At 33.9% G+C, this 12,132-nt stretch overlaps 1 protein-coding gene across 2 annotated transcripts in view; it reads right to left on the bottom strand.

Annotated features, from left to right (window-relative positions):
* Positions 1-12,132, bottom strand: part of MS3_00007369 (uncharacterized protein) — a 69,423-nt gene that overhangs the window by 37,719 nt on the left and 19,572 nt on the right. For both annotated transcript variants that reach the window (XM_051215634.1, XM_051215635.1), the window contains exons 12-16: positions 10,289-10,723; positions 8,140-8,362; positions 6,181-6,339; positions 4,871-5,011; positions 2,452-2,537 (exon numbers count right to left, since the gene is read on the bottom strand). In XM_051215634.1, coding sequence (XP_051066164.1) covers positions 2,452-2,537; positions 4,871-5,011; positions 6,181-6,339; positions 8,140-8,362; positions 10,289-10,723 — 1,044 coding nt within the window. The remainder of the gene's footprint in view (positions 1-2,451; positions 2,538-4,870; positions 5,012-6,180; positions 6,340-8,139; positions 8,363-10,288; positions 10,724-12,132) is intronic.

The raw sequence follows: 12,132 nt of genomic DNA on the forward strand, positions 1-12,132 counted from the left end.
ATAAGTATTTTAAATGATAAGGAATTATAATTCATGTCAATATTGTTGTAGTCTACCAATTTGGTGTTATTAATGAATCCATATTTTCATGACCGATTCATTGATCTTAAAACTGATAACTTATTTTGATATACATTCTAATTGTTAGGCCTAATGATACCATTCAGCTGGTGAAACTAAACTCGGTGGGGAGAAGTTTACAGATGAGATTTAGTAGCTGAAAGTAGGATGTTATTCGACACCGTTCAGTTGAACTGTGTGTAGACGTCAGGAATCGAACCCGAACTGACAAATTGGAAGATGGTTATGATAAATCAAGAACTGCAAAACAATTAGATATTAGTAATAATAATAAGAGTATTAACTAATCCAAAAGGATGGGTTAGATTTGTGATTCCGAAGAAAATGAATTTGAAAGTGTTGTAATGTAACATAACTATCAAGTAAGGGTGTATATATTTAGACTTCTAGCCACGTTCTCCGCGTGTGTGCTAAGGGATAATGATAGTACCCATTAGCATAAAGCGGAATACGTGAGAGGGGTTTAGAATTGCGATTTTTTTGCCGAAACCAGGTTCAGCTATTAAATGATTGAAAATTTGAATGAATCAATTTTACAAAGCTTTTGCTGTCTTTACGGGACAAATTAATTTAAACAACAGATGACAATATTTACTAAGAACACTACATTGGATAGGTTGGTTACAACAATCACTATTTTTATGAAAACCGATAAACGAATAAACAATACGATATTTTTTCCACTTATACCAGTGGATTTCGGGCAAAACAGAGTAAACATGAATCTGATTAGAAAAATAGGCAAATTTTATAAGTAATATTCTTTTAGCCATTCAAAAAACGGAAGAACAATATACAATAGAGCCGAAGTATTCGGCGTAATTGATTAATTTATATCGGTGATAATATCGACAATACCACCAAACTAACTGTAACAACTATTTGCACCACAGATCAAAATAACCACTACTACTACAACCCACTGTGTACAAATTGTTCAGAATTTAGTTTTTTTTAAACGTTGCACCAAGCCAAATGATGTTACATAACACCGTTTAGAAAATTCTTCTGGAGAAAAAAAATCATCAGTTTGAATAAATACGATGTTCAATTGAGGTTTGAAATAATAATCCTAATACATAGAGTGTTATTATAGGTGTGTGGGCAGATATTACCTTTTGCTGCCACACTATGGAAGAATACTCCTTGGGTGATTTAGAGGACCTGAGAATAAGACCGAGGCCAGTTACACACTGTCTTTTTGTGAGTAGTCATAAATGTGTTAACTCTGTATTTGAAAGACCTTACAACCAAATACAAAAATCTGTGGGGAAAGGTAAGGTGTGACATTTATAGGATAGACCTTTTCTAATCTCTTTCTTTAGTTATGAGAAGACTGCATAGTTGCAGATGATGGTTATCTGAGGGAAACACCTTATTGTCATCGCAATCTTGTATAGTTGGTAGTGACACTTTGCCCTCGGACATTAAGTTGCTGCTTTTAGTCTTACCGTTCTCCAACTGATGTGCGTAGAATGACAGGATCTAAACGAACAAATGTTTCAGTCGATATAGTTCGAGTGGATCCTTACGATATGTCAGCCTGATCACCAACTACATCAATGTACCAGCTATGTCTGGGGATTCCTGATTAAGATATTCATATACACGTGTAAGCAACAAAGTTAAATTGAAGAGACAGTAATATGCGCATTATATCTTAGAAAGTTTTTTACTGAATAATTCAGTGAATGAGTATACATTCATGGGAAAAAATGGAGATTTGTATCTCAGGTGAATCTTTCTTGGTAATGTTTTTTAGAGTTGAATGATCTACTCATAAAACTTTCAAATGGTATGGCATTTAGATAAATATGCAATCCATGAGGAAAATGTTAATAAATCATATGGTCAGAATTTAACTGAACAAAGCAGCCAATGGGAACAAAAGCATACGAAAAGATAAAATCAATTATGATAACCAGTCAAAGAAGGCAAATGTTAGTACTGTAATTATGTAAAACTGATAAACTGGGGTAGTATAAGCATATTACGCGTCAATGCACACATGTCCTCTCAAGTTTAAACAATAGATGGAAAGATTAAAAACGAGGCAAATTGTTAAGATTGTCGATTAGGCACGCGCTTTCATGAAATGGAAGAAAAATTCTGTAACAATGATTTGTGTATATATTATTTCAGTCTACCGATTGGACTTTTCTACTTATTTCAGTTTTCCTTCTTTCATATTGGGATAATTAAATCGTATAAAGAGTAAATACATGTAACTGAGTTAAATGACAGAACATAACAGAAACAACGACAATAAGCACCAGAAAGCATATTTACTGATTAATCAACTCCGTAAAAAATGTTTTTAAGAATACAAAAATACAATACACATGTATTATAATTCGATACTTGGCTTACCATGTAAAAGTTTTAATCTTAGTAAGCCAGCTTCATAGTTTGGTGGGACCTTTTTTGCATAACAAGTTATAATTGGCACAATCAATCTGTATTAATAGAGTAGGTATAAAAGTGTGTGGTAAATGACAGAAAGAAAGTATTGACGGTATAAGTAGATTTATAACATTATGGTATACTAAAATTTAGAGAGCTTTAAATAATTCTCTTGAAGAAGTTTCCAGAAGCTTATAGAAATTTGAAAATATATCGTTTGAAGCAGTGGTTTTATAGAAACATCCCAGGACGTTCCGAAGAAAGCAATGTGCTACGTGTTTGGATAATTACATATTTTCACGAATATTTGCATTTTTCCAAAAGCTTTTGGAATATCAATGCCACAAATGATTTTGTAAGTATCTTTATCCTCTGCACCTGAACTAACCTTAGGAGTACTTTTCAATTTTAGTATTTTGTTCGGGGTTTCAAGTGTAGATTTCGGGCGGAAGTAGTGAGAAGTCACTGAAAAGTATTTAAGAACATAATTTACTGAAAAGACATCCTTTCTGTAATGGAATATAACTGATTGATAAAATTACTTGAGTAACTGAGGTAATGACCTTACGGATAATTTTGTGCACAAAACTGTACACCAAATCTAAAATTAATCGGTTTCAGATGATAGACCCACCGAGAAACTCATCAAATGAATCCAGAGATGAAAAATGTTAATTAAAAACTTCGACATAACGACTTATCGGATAAACAAAGATTATTTAAGGTTAGGGTTAAAATTACCAAATAACCAATGATCATACACTTCTGACAATAATATCAGTTTTGAAAGCAACTCGACAAAAATGTATAGCTATTAGTGTATACTAGAATTTGAATTCAACAGAAGTAGTTGGAATTAATATAGGTTTAAAGATATGTTTTCGAAAACATTTCGAGATTAAGAGAGAAAGGAACGTTCTATCCTCAACAAAGTTTTTCATTTACACAAAGCATTATAAATAATGACGAGTTGTAGAATTAATTTTAATCAGGAAAGAACTAAACGCCTTAAAAGCACAGCGCTCAGTTGGTGATACATTTCTTCAGAAACCCACACAAGTTCTTCAATATTCAGATCCGTAATTACAGAACAAAGTTAGACTACATAATGTACGAAATAATGTTATATAAGATTGAATTTTACAATCCCGTTAACTGTAAACAGGTAGTTGCAACTAGCTGAGTTACACTAACAACTTAGTCATTGGACGTACACCAACAGATATCTTCCACTTACTAGTCAACACATAGCAAACGCTTTCACTCCAAACAGATCAAAAGACACTATATTATTAACTTCTTAGAGAGAGAAGGATGTTGTAAATGGTTTAATAGCTGAAAACCTGTTTGTAATTAATACTACTCTAGTAATAATTCTTTCCTAAATTTGAATTGATCTTTTTTGCGTTTTGAAATTTCTCACATCGAGCATTCTTCATCTTTAACATAGTCAAAGACTATTTTCCTTCTCTAGTTGTTTCTTGGACTTTACATACTACTTACAGATTACTAGAAAGAAAATTGTAAAGGTACTGATACGCAATATATGTCAAGTCGATCACGGCCATTAACAGGAAACACAGTGCACTTGGTATCGAGTCATTAGGATAGTGTAAAATATTTTGTCTTGATCGATAGGATTCGCTTAATATTAGTAGCTAGGTAGACATGATATTGGTGATAACTCAGTGAAAAATCAAAGTAAATAAGTAATAGAGGTTATTAATTTCAATTGGTGTATCAAATGAATATTCTCTTGAGGACCTGACTTTCAGATTGGTTGTTATATAGGAAGACATATGAAGCTGCTTATGCTCATTGTTCGAAATGGAAGCTATGAGTATTTCACTAATACTTATTACATAGATTGAAATGATGGTTTAATGACTTATTTAATATTTGTATTCTGATGTATTAATCAACTCAGAATTTTCCTAAGCGATCAGCCAGAAACTGTAGGTCGGCTTTTTTTAGAAATCAGAATTCTAACGTATATGAACTTTGGTAAAAAATAGCTAAACTATCTCACCCATTACATAGTATTAACGCACAAGTTATGGAAAGAATTAGCAAACTGTCAGATTCATTATTCTACAAAATTGGCACTTTATATAAGTACTCAGGCATTTACTTCAAGATGACGTGCAATTTTCAACACATGTACATGCATACACACACACTTCAGTCAGTCAGCTACAACACAGAACCAGGCACATACATGCATCGATCCAAGTTGCCATACCTCATTAGCACAACAAGAAAACACTAAATTCATAGAAGCAGTTACTTCAATGGTAGTAAAGAAAGATTGCATCAGTCCAAGTTACAAAACACACACACCTCTAAATTAACTTGTTTTTATTCGAAAGGACTTTCAAGTGCTTACTTGGTTGGATTATGCTTCTCCATTTCATCAATAAGAATATCAGTTATTCGGTCAAGCTTAGATGTTTTTAGAGTTGATCGATGGCGCTCGGAAGATTTAGAATAAAATTTATGATAAATTGTTTCTGTTACATCTTCCTCACTAGAATTTTCGATAGAAAAAAAGAAAAGAAAATGAGACAGGATTAATAAAGGTTAAAAGTGCAATGAAAGAAAAACACCAAATAAACGGTAGTTTTAGACTAGGACATTGGTGATCACATGGGTAATCAATTAATTGAAATAATTATTTGTATATATGTGACAATGTTGACATAAAGCATAGGTTACAAAGTAAAGATGGCAAATCGGTTGATAAGGTAGTGAGTCTTTATCAGCTGAGGTAGTTGGAGCATGTATTGTGTATGACAGACCACCGTCTACCTCAACGAGTGATGCTTGCTAATGCAGAAGTTGAAATAAAGATAAGGGAGGCCAAACTAAAACATGGCACTAATTCATGAAGTCAATGACCATTGGTCTGAGCCATGTATGTTAGGTGAACACTAACTGGTTGACGTCCGTGTGATAATCACGAGTAGTGGCTGACGACATTGAGTGAAATGGTTCAGCATCTTTCACAATGGGGTAGGTTACATCAATTCCTTATTTTCCTGTCGATCTTAAATTCCAGTATCCCTGAGTATGTACCGTTTCGCTCTGTTTTTTCAAATCATATTACCAAAATTTAGTCTTTTCTGTACATTATTTTGATCTCTTTTGTTATATTCATCTCACCAAACTAATGAAGTATGGTAACTTGGGCTAATGCACATCTGTTCCAGGCTTTATGATGATAATATCTGTTTGTCTGTGTGTGTGGTAAAAGACTAACATAAAACTTGAAAGGCGTATATTTCTTCTACTTTTTAACCCACATACTACTATGATAATAGCAGGAAGCGATTTGCTAAATAACTGACCACCCTATCACTTCAATCGATGAAAACTGACAGCATTATTAATTAACTTATTCTTTTGATCTAATCAAATACACTAAATTATGTGCGCGTTTTGATTTCACAATTAAACCAACATAGTCGATAAGTAAAAATTCGTGTATACATTGAGTTGAACTGTACTATTTGTATAAGAACCGATGGTGATGATATCCTTCTATCTAAACAAGGTATAAAGCAGAGTTTAAATTTATAATCTTATTTATAGAACGGTCAGAGCTTGAAATAACACGGCAGTACTCGTTTAGAACTATTAACAAGTACATGTAATGAATATATATATAAACAGATAGATAGATAGGATTTGACTTACACAAGATCAGATATAAATAATGTGATCAAATCAGGATCGTCAATTGATTGTAAGAATTGTTTGACATTTGATAGAAATAAATTAGGGTTATAATCATGTAATAAATTGAAATTGATCCGATGACGACGCATCATTTTAACAGCTTGTTCATATTGTTTACTTAAATAAAAATTATTTTTAAAAAATAAAACATAACAGTATTTATATATTGTTATATCCGAGTGGAGATTAAGTTACAGGTAACTTCCGAGGACTATTCATGGACTGATATTCTTATTGTATAACTACTCAACAATTACACTATGTATATTTATATCCCTCTTATGACAAGCTTTATTTTGGCCTATAATTTATTATTGTACGATTTACGGTTCTTAAGTTATGTTCAGTTTACTAACTACTGCCTCCCACATTCACAGCCACTTTTTGGGCTTATTTGTGTACAAATATTATTTCCTATTTTATGGTACGTTGCGGTCTGTGTGATTGATATATAAACTAAGTATGCCTGAAATAAACGATCTGCTCTGATTCGGAAGCTGGTATCTTGTTCTGGACTCAAGTGGAAGGGCTCGTAGGACATAGGACCAATAAGGACACTAAACTGCCCACACCGGTTGAACGTCATTGGTTGGCCTAGTGCGAAGATTCGTATAAGTCGTATTCGGATTGGTCGATAGGTCGCGTGGTAGCAAAACAAGACATCCAAGGTCATAACATATATACGATGAAATGATGCGTAAAGAATCAAATTAGTAAGAATAAACAGTCCTCAGAAAATCACTGAAGTAACATTAGATTTAATACTTAGAACTGATGGATTGTAGGTAGCGGTTGAGAATATCGAAACCAGGAAAAATGTAAACTCTTTCAGATTATAACAAAAACATTATAACTTGTTGAGCAGGTTAATAGTTAACTAAAGTGGCTTGCTTGGTGAATAACGTGAGGGGTGCATAAACAGAAAAGATATTGAAATTTAAATCGCAATGTGAACATCAACACATAGATCGAAGTACAACCGGCGTATGGATCTCAGATATGACGAAAAACAGACTTAATTTCACTGCAAGTCACAGTCCGTTTATTCAAAATAGAAACCCATGACATGGTTAGCCTGTGACAATCTAGTCATGATGCAGCACATAATGGTATACATGGTTTCAGGAAGACTGGTTCAGTATTCGTATTCGGTGGTAGCATATAACTTTTGACCAGTCAGTGAGTTAAGGTCGCCTAGTTAGGACAGGATTTCCACCATAGGCGAGCTGCTCTAGGAGTTGAAATATAAAATACGCAAGATGAGAATAGTTAAGTGACGTAGTATAAAAGAAATAAAAACAAATGTTATCAAATGATTGTAAATATGACTTGTCTGAATGAGCATTAAAGCAAGAGTAGTTTTTCCAGTAGTAATTATCATTATTCCTTAATGAAATAATTCAAACCCCTTTTATTTATTTATTTAACACATAGATATTGGTACAAGGAGGCACCGAATACATATGCGCCACACAAATCTCATTCGATATGTTGAGGGCTGTGATACTGCCCGGGTGCCCAAACCGAAGTAGGTGGTTTTCTTAGGGGGCCACTCCCCGAGCCTTCGACCTGAAGGTTTGATCCACAAGGCAGTGGAGCATCGTAAGGAGATGCAGTCCCATGGTAGCCGGTGACCAACGATTGGTTCATACGCCATTTGTTCCCTCAGGATACTGGAGCCCATGTGCACCATTGGTTTGGAATCCGGTTAAAGCGCCGGACATTCGCTTTTCTTCCTCTCATTCTCGTAAACAACACCCGTGGTGCGAGAAGGCAGTGAGTAGGACTTCCCTGGCAGAGGCTATATACGCGTGGCCATGTGAGAGCATTTCGAGAGGGAGAGCGGACTCTCCCCACTCTCGGCCTTACCAAGGCATTTATAACAATAATAATGATAATAATGATAACCTAGCTTACTTATTAAGTAATTTGGATAAATGTGCCAGTACAAGAGCACGAGGATGAATTTCTTCCAAATTCCCACGTGGCATTTGTAGTATGACTTTGGTATCATTTGGTATCGCTGTTACAATGATTGCACCGGATTCGATTGGATGTAAATTATCATTATACCAGTTACGCGGTGGTTTACGTGTACTGGCGTCCAATTCAGAAGGAATATTCAATCGTGAAAGTAATTCTATGTTGAGATAATGGCAGAAAAAAAAGAGAAAAATAGACGAAAACGGGAATATTCCGAACGGTCATTAAGGATTTGAGTTTAGGGAAAATTTTTGCAAAGGAAAGAGCTTTGTTTACCTTTGGATTATCACAGATAAAAATTCAATCCTGGATATACATCAACAATCAAACAATGCAAACCTAAAATGTATCCCCCCTTGAACAAGTCAGTGGTTCATTGGATAGCACATTAGAATTTGAGGCGACAAGCAGTGAATTCGAATCTCTATGTGCGAACACTAACACTAGGATGTGATATCAATTATTTCGATTGGATACAACAATGATGACGTAGGATTAAGCTGTGCCAGTAGGTTAAGAAATCTTGATCTGAATATGATGCTTGAATCCACCAAGCAAAACAAGACAAAACCTACAATATCCCAAGTTTATATGGTAATCAGATGCAAATGACTGTGATATATTGTAAATAAAAAATTAACTATCCAAACGAATTTACTGAAAAAATCTGGGTTAAATTATTGTAATGTGCATTATCAGAATGTGATGCTAATATACACAAGTTTTCTATGAACAAGCCCAATCAGCTTAAGTGTAAGGAGGAAGCATTTTACGGTTAAACAGAATAGACAGATAACTTTGTCGTTTGGACGATCTCTGATTGGCTTGCTATATCACATTTCCCTCTTGAAAGAAAACAGGTCGGTCTGGTTTCTTGGGTTCAGTTCAAATATGGGAACTCAAATGGAGGGCACATCAGTTATCTACCTCAAAGTATGTATTAGTTTGACTTTTTGAGTGATAGGGATTATCTATGCAGTCTCTGTTTACTCCTTCTAATTAGTTGGGTTGGTTAGACTTCAAGAATGTACATAGTCGTTAGGTCAGAAAGTAGATTATCACATCGATAGCCGCACTTGATCATAGTGCTTCAGCTGCATAAGTTACTGATGCACTTCTAAATTTTCATTTTTCAACTGCCTTCGTTCTATTTGAACTATGTCTCTCATTTTTGGATTACCACTGTTTTTGATATTAATTCCCATCTGCTATGCTTCCTATCCAGTCGAATACCTTTCTCAGCGTTCTGATGTAAGGTATACTGGATCTCGGAGTGATGTAAGGAATATCCATCATCTATCGATCAGTAATCGATGTTTCATGTTAATAAATCGGAAAGCCTCCTTTTCTGTAATAAGAAAGCAACCATTCTTATATCATCACTTACATCTTAGAAATAACTAAAATACCAGAAGTTATTAGAATGGAGATTTGTGAAGACTGTTGAATTTTCTCATTTATATTATGAACTAACTGTAAATAGGGAACCATTGAAAACTAGAAAGTGCTGGATAGGATTTCTTAAAAATGTACATACAAAATTATGCTAAAGAAGAAAAAAGAACTCAGCAAACCTTGAACATTTAGATCATTTGGGATCCAATAGTTTATATTTTCAAATTAAATCGATTTGTGATATTTCATAATCATTATCTAAAATGCCCCCAAATGCCCTGGTATGGCCGAGAGTGGGGTGGGCCCGTCCACCCTCTAGAAATGCTCTCACATGGCCACGCGAATACAGCCTCTGCCAGGGAAGTTGGTTACCGGCTACCATGGGACTGCATCTCCCCACGATGCTCCACTGCCTTGTGGGCTAGACCGTTTGGTCAAAGGCTCGGGGAGTGGCCCTCTAAGAAAACCACCTGCTTCGGTTTGGGCACCCGGGCAGTATCACAGCCCTCAACATATCGAATGAGATTTGTGTGGCGCATATATATTTGGTGCCCTCTTGTACCAATATTTATGTGTTCAAGTAAATAAATAAATAAACATTATCTAAAATTACCATTAACATTAACAATTCATACAATACATAGAAATATTGTTGTTTTATATTAAACTCAAATATAAAATGTATTACCTTTTAAAAGACTATTTGGATCATTAATTTGTGATACATTAAATACTAATGAAACGCATATTAACAATTTTTTTACATTAGTTACAATTAAAAATTCTGATAATCCAATTAATGAAGAGCAGGAATCTGTAATATTTAATGCAATAATATTATTTTGTTGAAAATGTCCAGTATTATGTTGTTTTGGTAAAACAGCAGCGAATAAACAATGTGTTGATTTATTAAAACCAAATAAAATTAAAGCAGAATAATTAACTGTTATGATTGATGAATTCAATTGGATAATATTAGAATTGTATTCATCAAATACTGGTATACATAATAATTGTTCACAATTAGATGGAAATTGTATTATACAATTTAATGGATTATAAGAATGTAAATTATCAATGTTGAATTCATTCATTTGTAGAATTTCATAACAATAATTGTTATCTAAAATGAATTTAATGTATAACAACATTATGAATAATCTGTAGTTGCAATATTTACACACAAACATAGTAATTTGATTAGTTTTTTTTCAGTAAAAATTAACAGTCAGTCAGCTACAATGTAAGACCACGTACATATATACATCGGTCCAAGTTGCCATACCTCATTAACACAACAAGATGAACACCGGACTCATAAAAGTAGTTAATTCAGAGGTGGTGATATATAAAACAAAGATTGCAATAAGGATATAGTACAGGAAGAAAGAATTAGTACGTGGAAAGAAAAATATGCAGCGATTTTAATCTCTTAGTTTAAGGGAAGATAGAGAGTGTATACACCGACGCCATTGTGATCGATTCTGAGTCATGTCACCAAGAGTTTCCAACCATTGGTTACGACAGTCACGTGGATCCTAACCAAGTAGTCTGCATCTACCAATATGGCTCAGACCAGATGTTAGTGTCTTCAAGCACTGATGTCACGTTTTGGTTTGGCCGCCCCTAACTTTCTTCCAACCATTAACAACACAGATAAAGATGCTATTATATATGAAAATTGTATTTGAAATAATCTCAACAATTGAAATTCAAGTAATTCTAACGTTTCGTCCAAGCAAACTTGTCAGGACTTTTACAGGATGATAATCAAAATAAAATTTTTTGTTAAACTATTCATTTTAATATTGACCAATATTCGTATATACAGATAAAGATAGATTCATAATAAGAAACATATCATAAAACATTTTTGTCAATATTTCAATATGTTATTTCATTGAGATAAATTTTTAATTCCATACTTGCATCAATTTTGTTGAAAATGATTTTACTTCTTTGATAAATAATAATAATTAAGTGAATATATAAGTTGGTGGATACAAACCCAAATCACCTCCAGTCTTTAAATACAAAAGGATGGAGTTACCTCAGTCAGTTAGTCAACTACAACGTAAGACCAGGCACATATATACATCGGTCCAAGTTGCCACAGCTTATCAGCACAAGATGAACACCAAATTTATAGAAGTAGTTACTTCAATAGTAGTAATATATAAATGAAAGATTGTGTATAATACAGGAAGAAAGAATAAGTACGTTGAAATAAAGGTATAAAGCGATTTTAATCTCACAGTTTAAGAGAAGACAAAAAGTGTATACACCTACGCCATTGTGGATGCTGAGCCATGTTACCCCTAGTCTTCAACCATTGGGTATGATAGCCGCGCGCACCCTAACCAAGTAGTCTGTCTTTACCAACATGGCTTAGACTAGAAGTTAATAACTTCAAGGACTGATGCCACATTTTTGTTTGGCTGCCCCTTCACTTTAATGCCTTTTTACGTTGAAGAATCGATCCAACTAAGGTAGACATACAAAGCTTAAAATAATTTATTGGGTATGAAAAAG

The sequence above is a fragment of the Schistosoma haematobium genome, chromosome 4 (assembly GCF_000699445.3).
Source record: "Schistosoma haematobium chromosome 4, whole genome shotgun sequence".
In the NCBI taxonomy this organism is placed as follows: domain Eukaryota; kingdom Metazoa; phylum Platyhelminthes; class Trematoda; order Strigeidida; family Schistosomatidae; genus Schistosoma; species Schistosoma haematobium.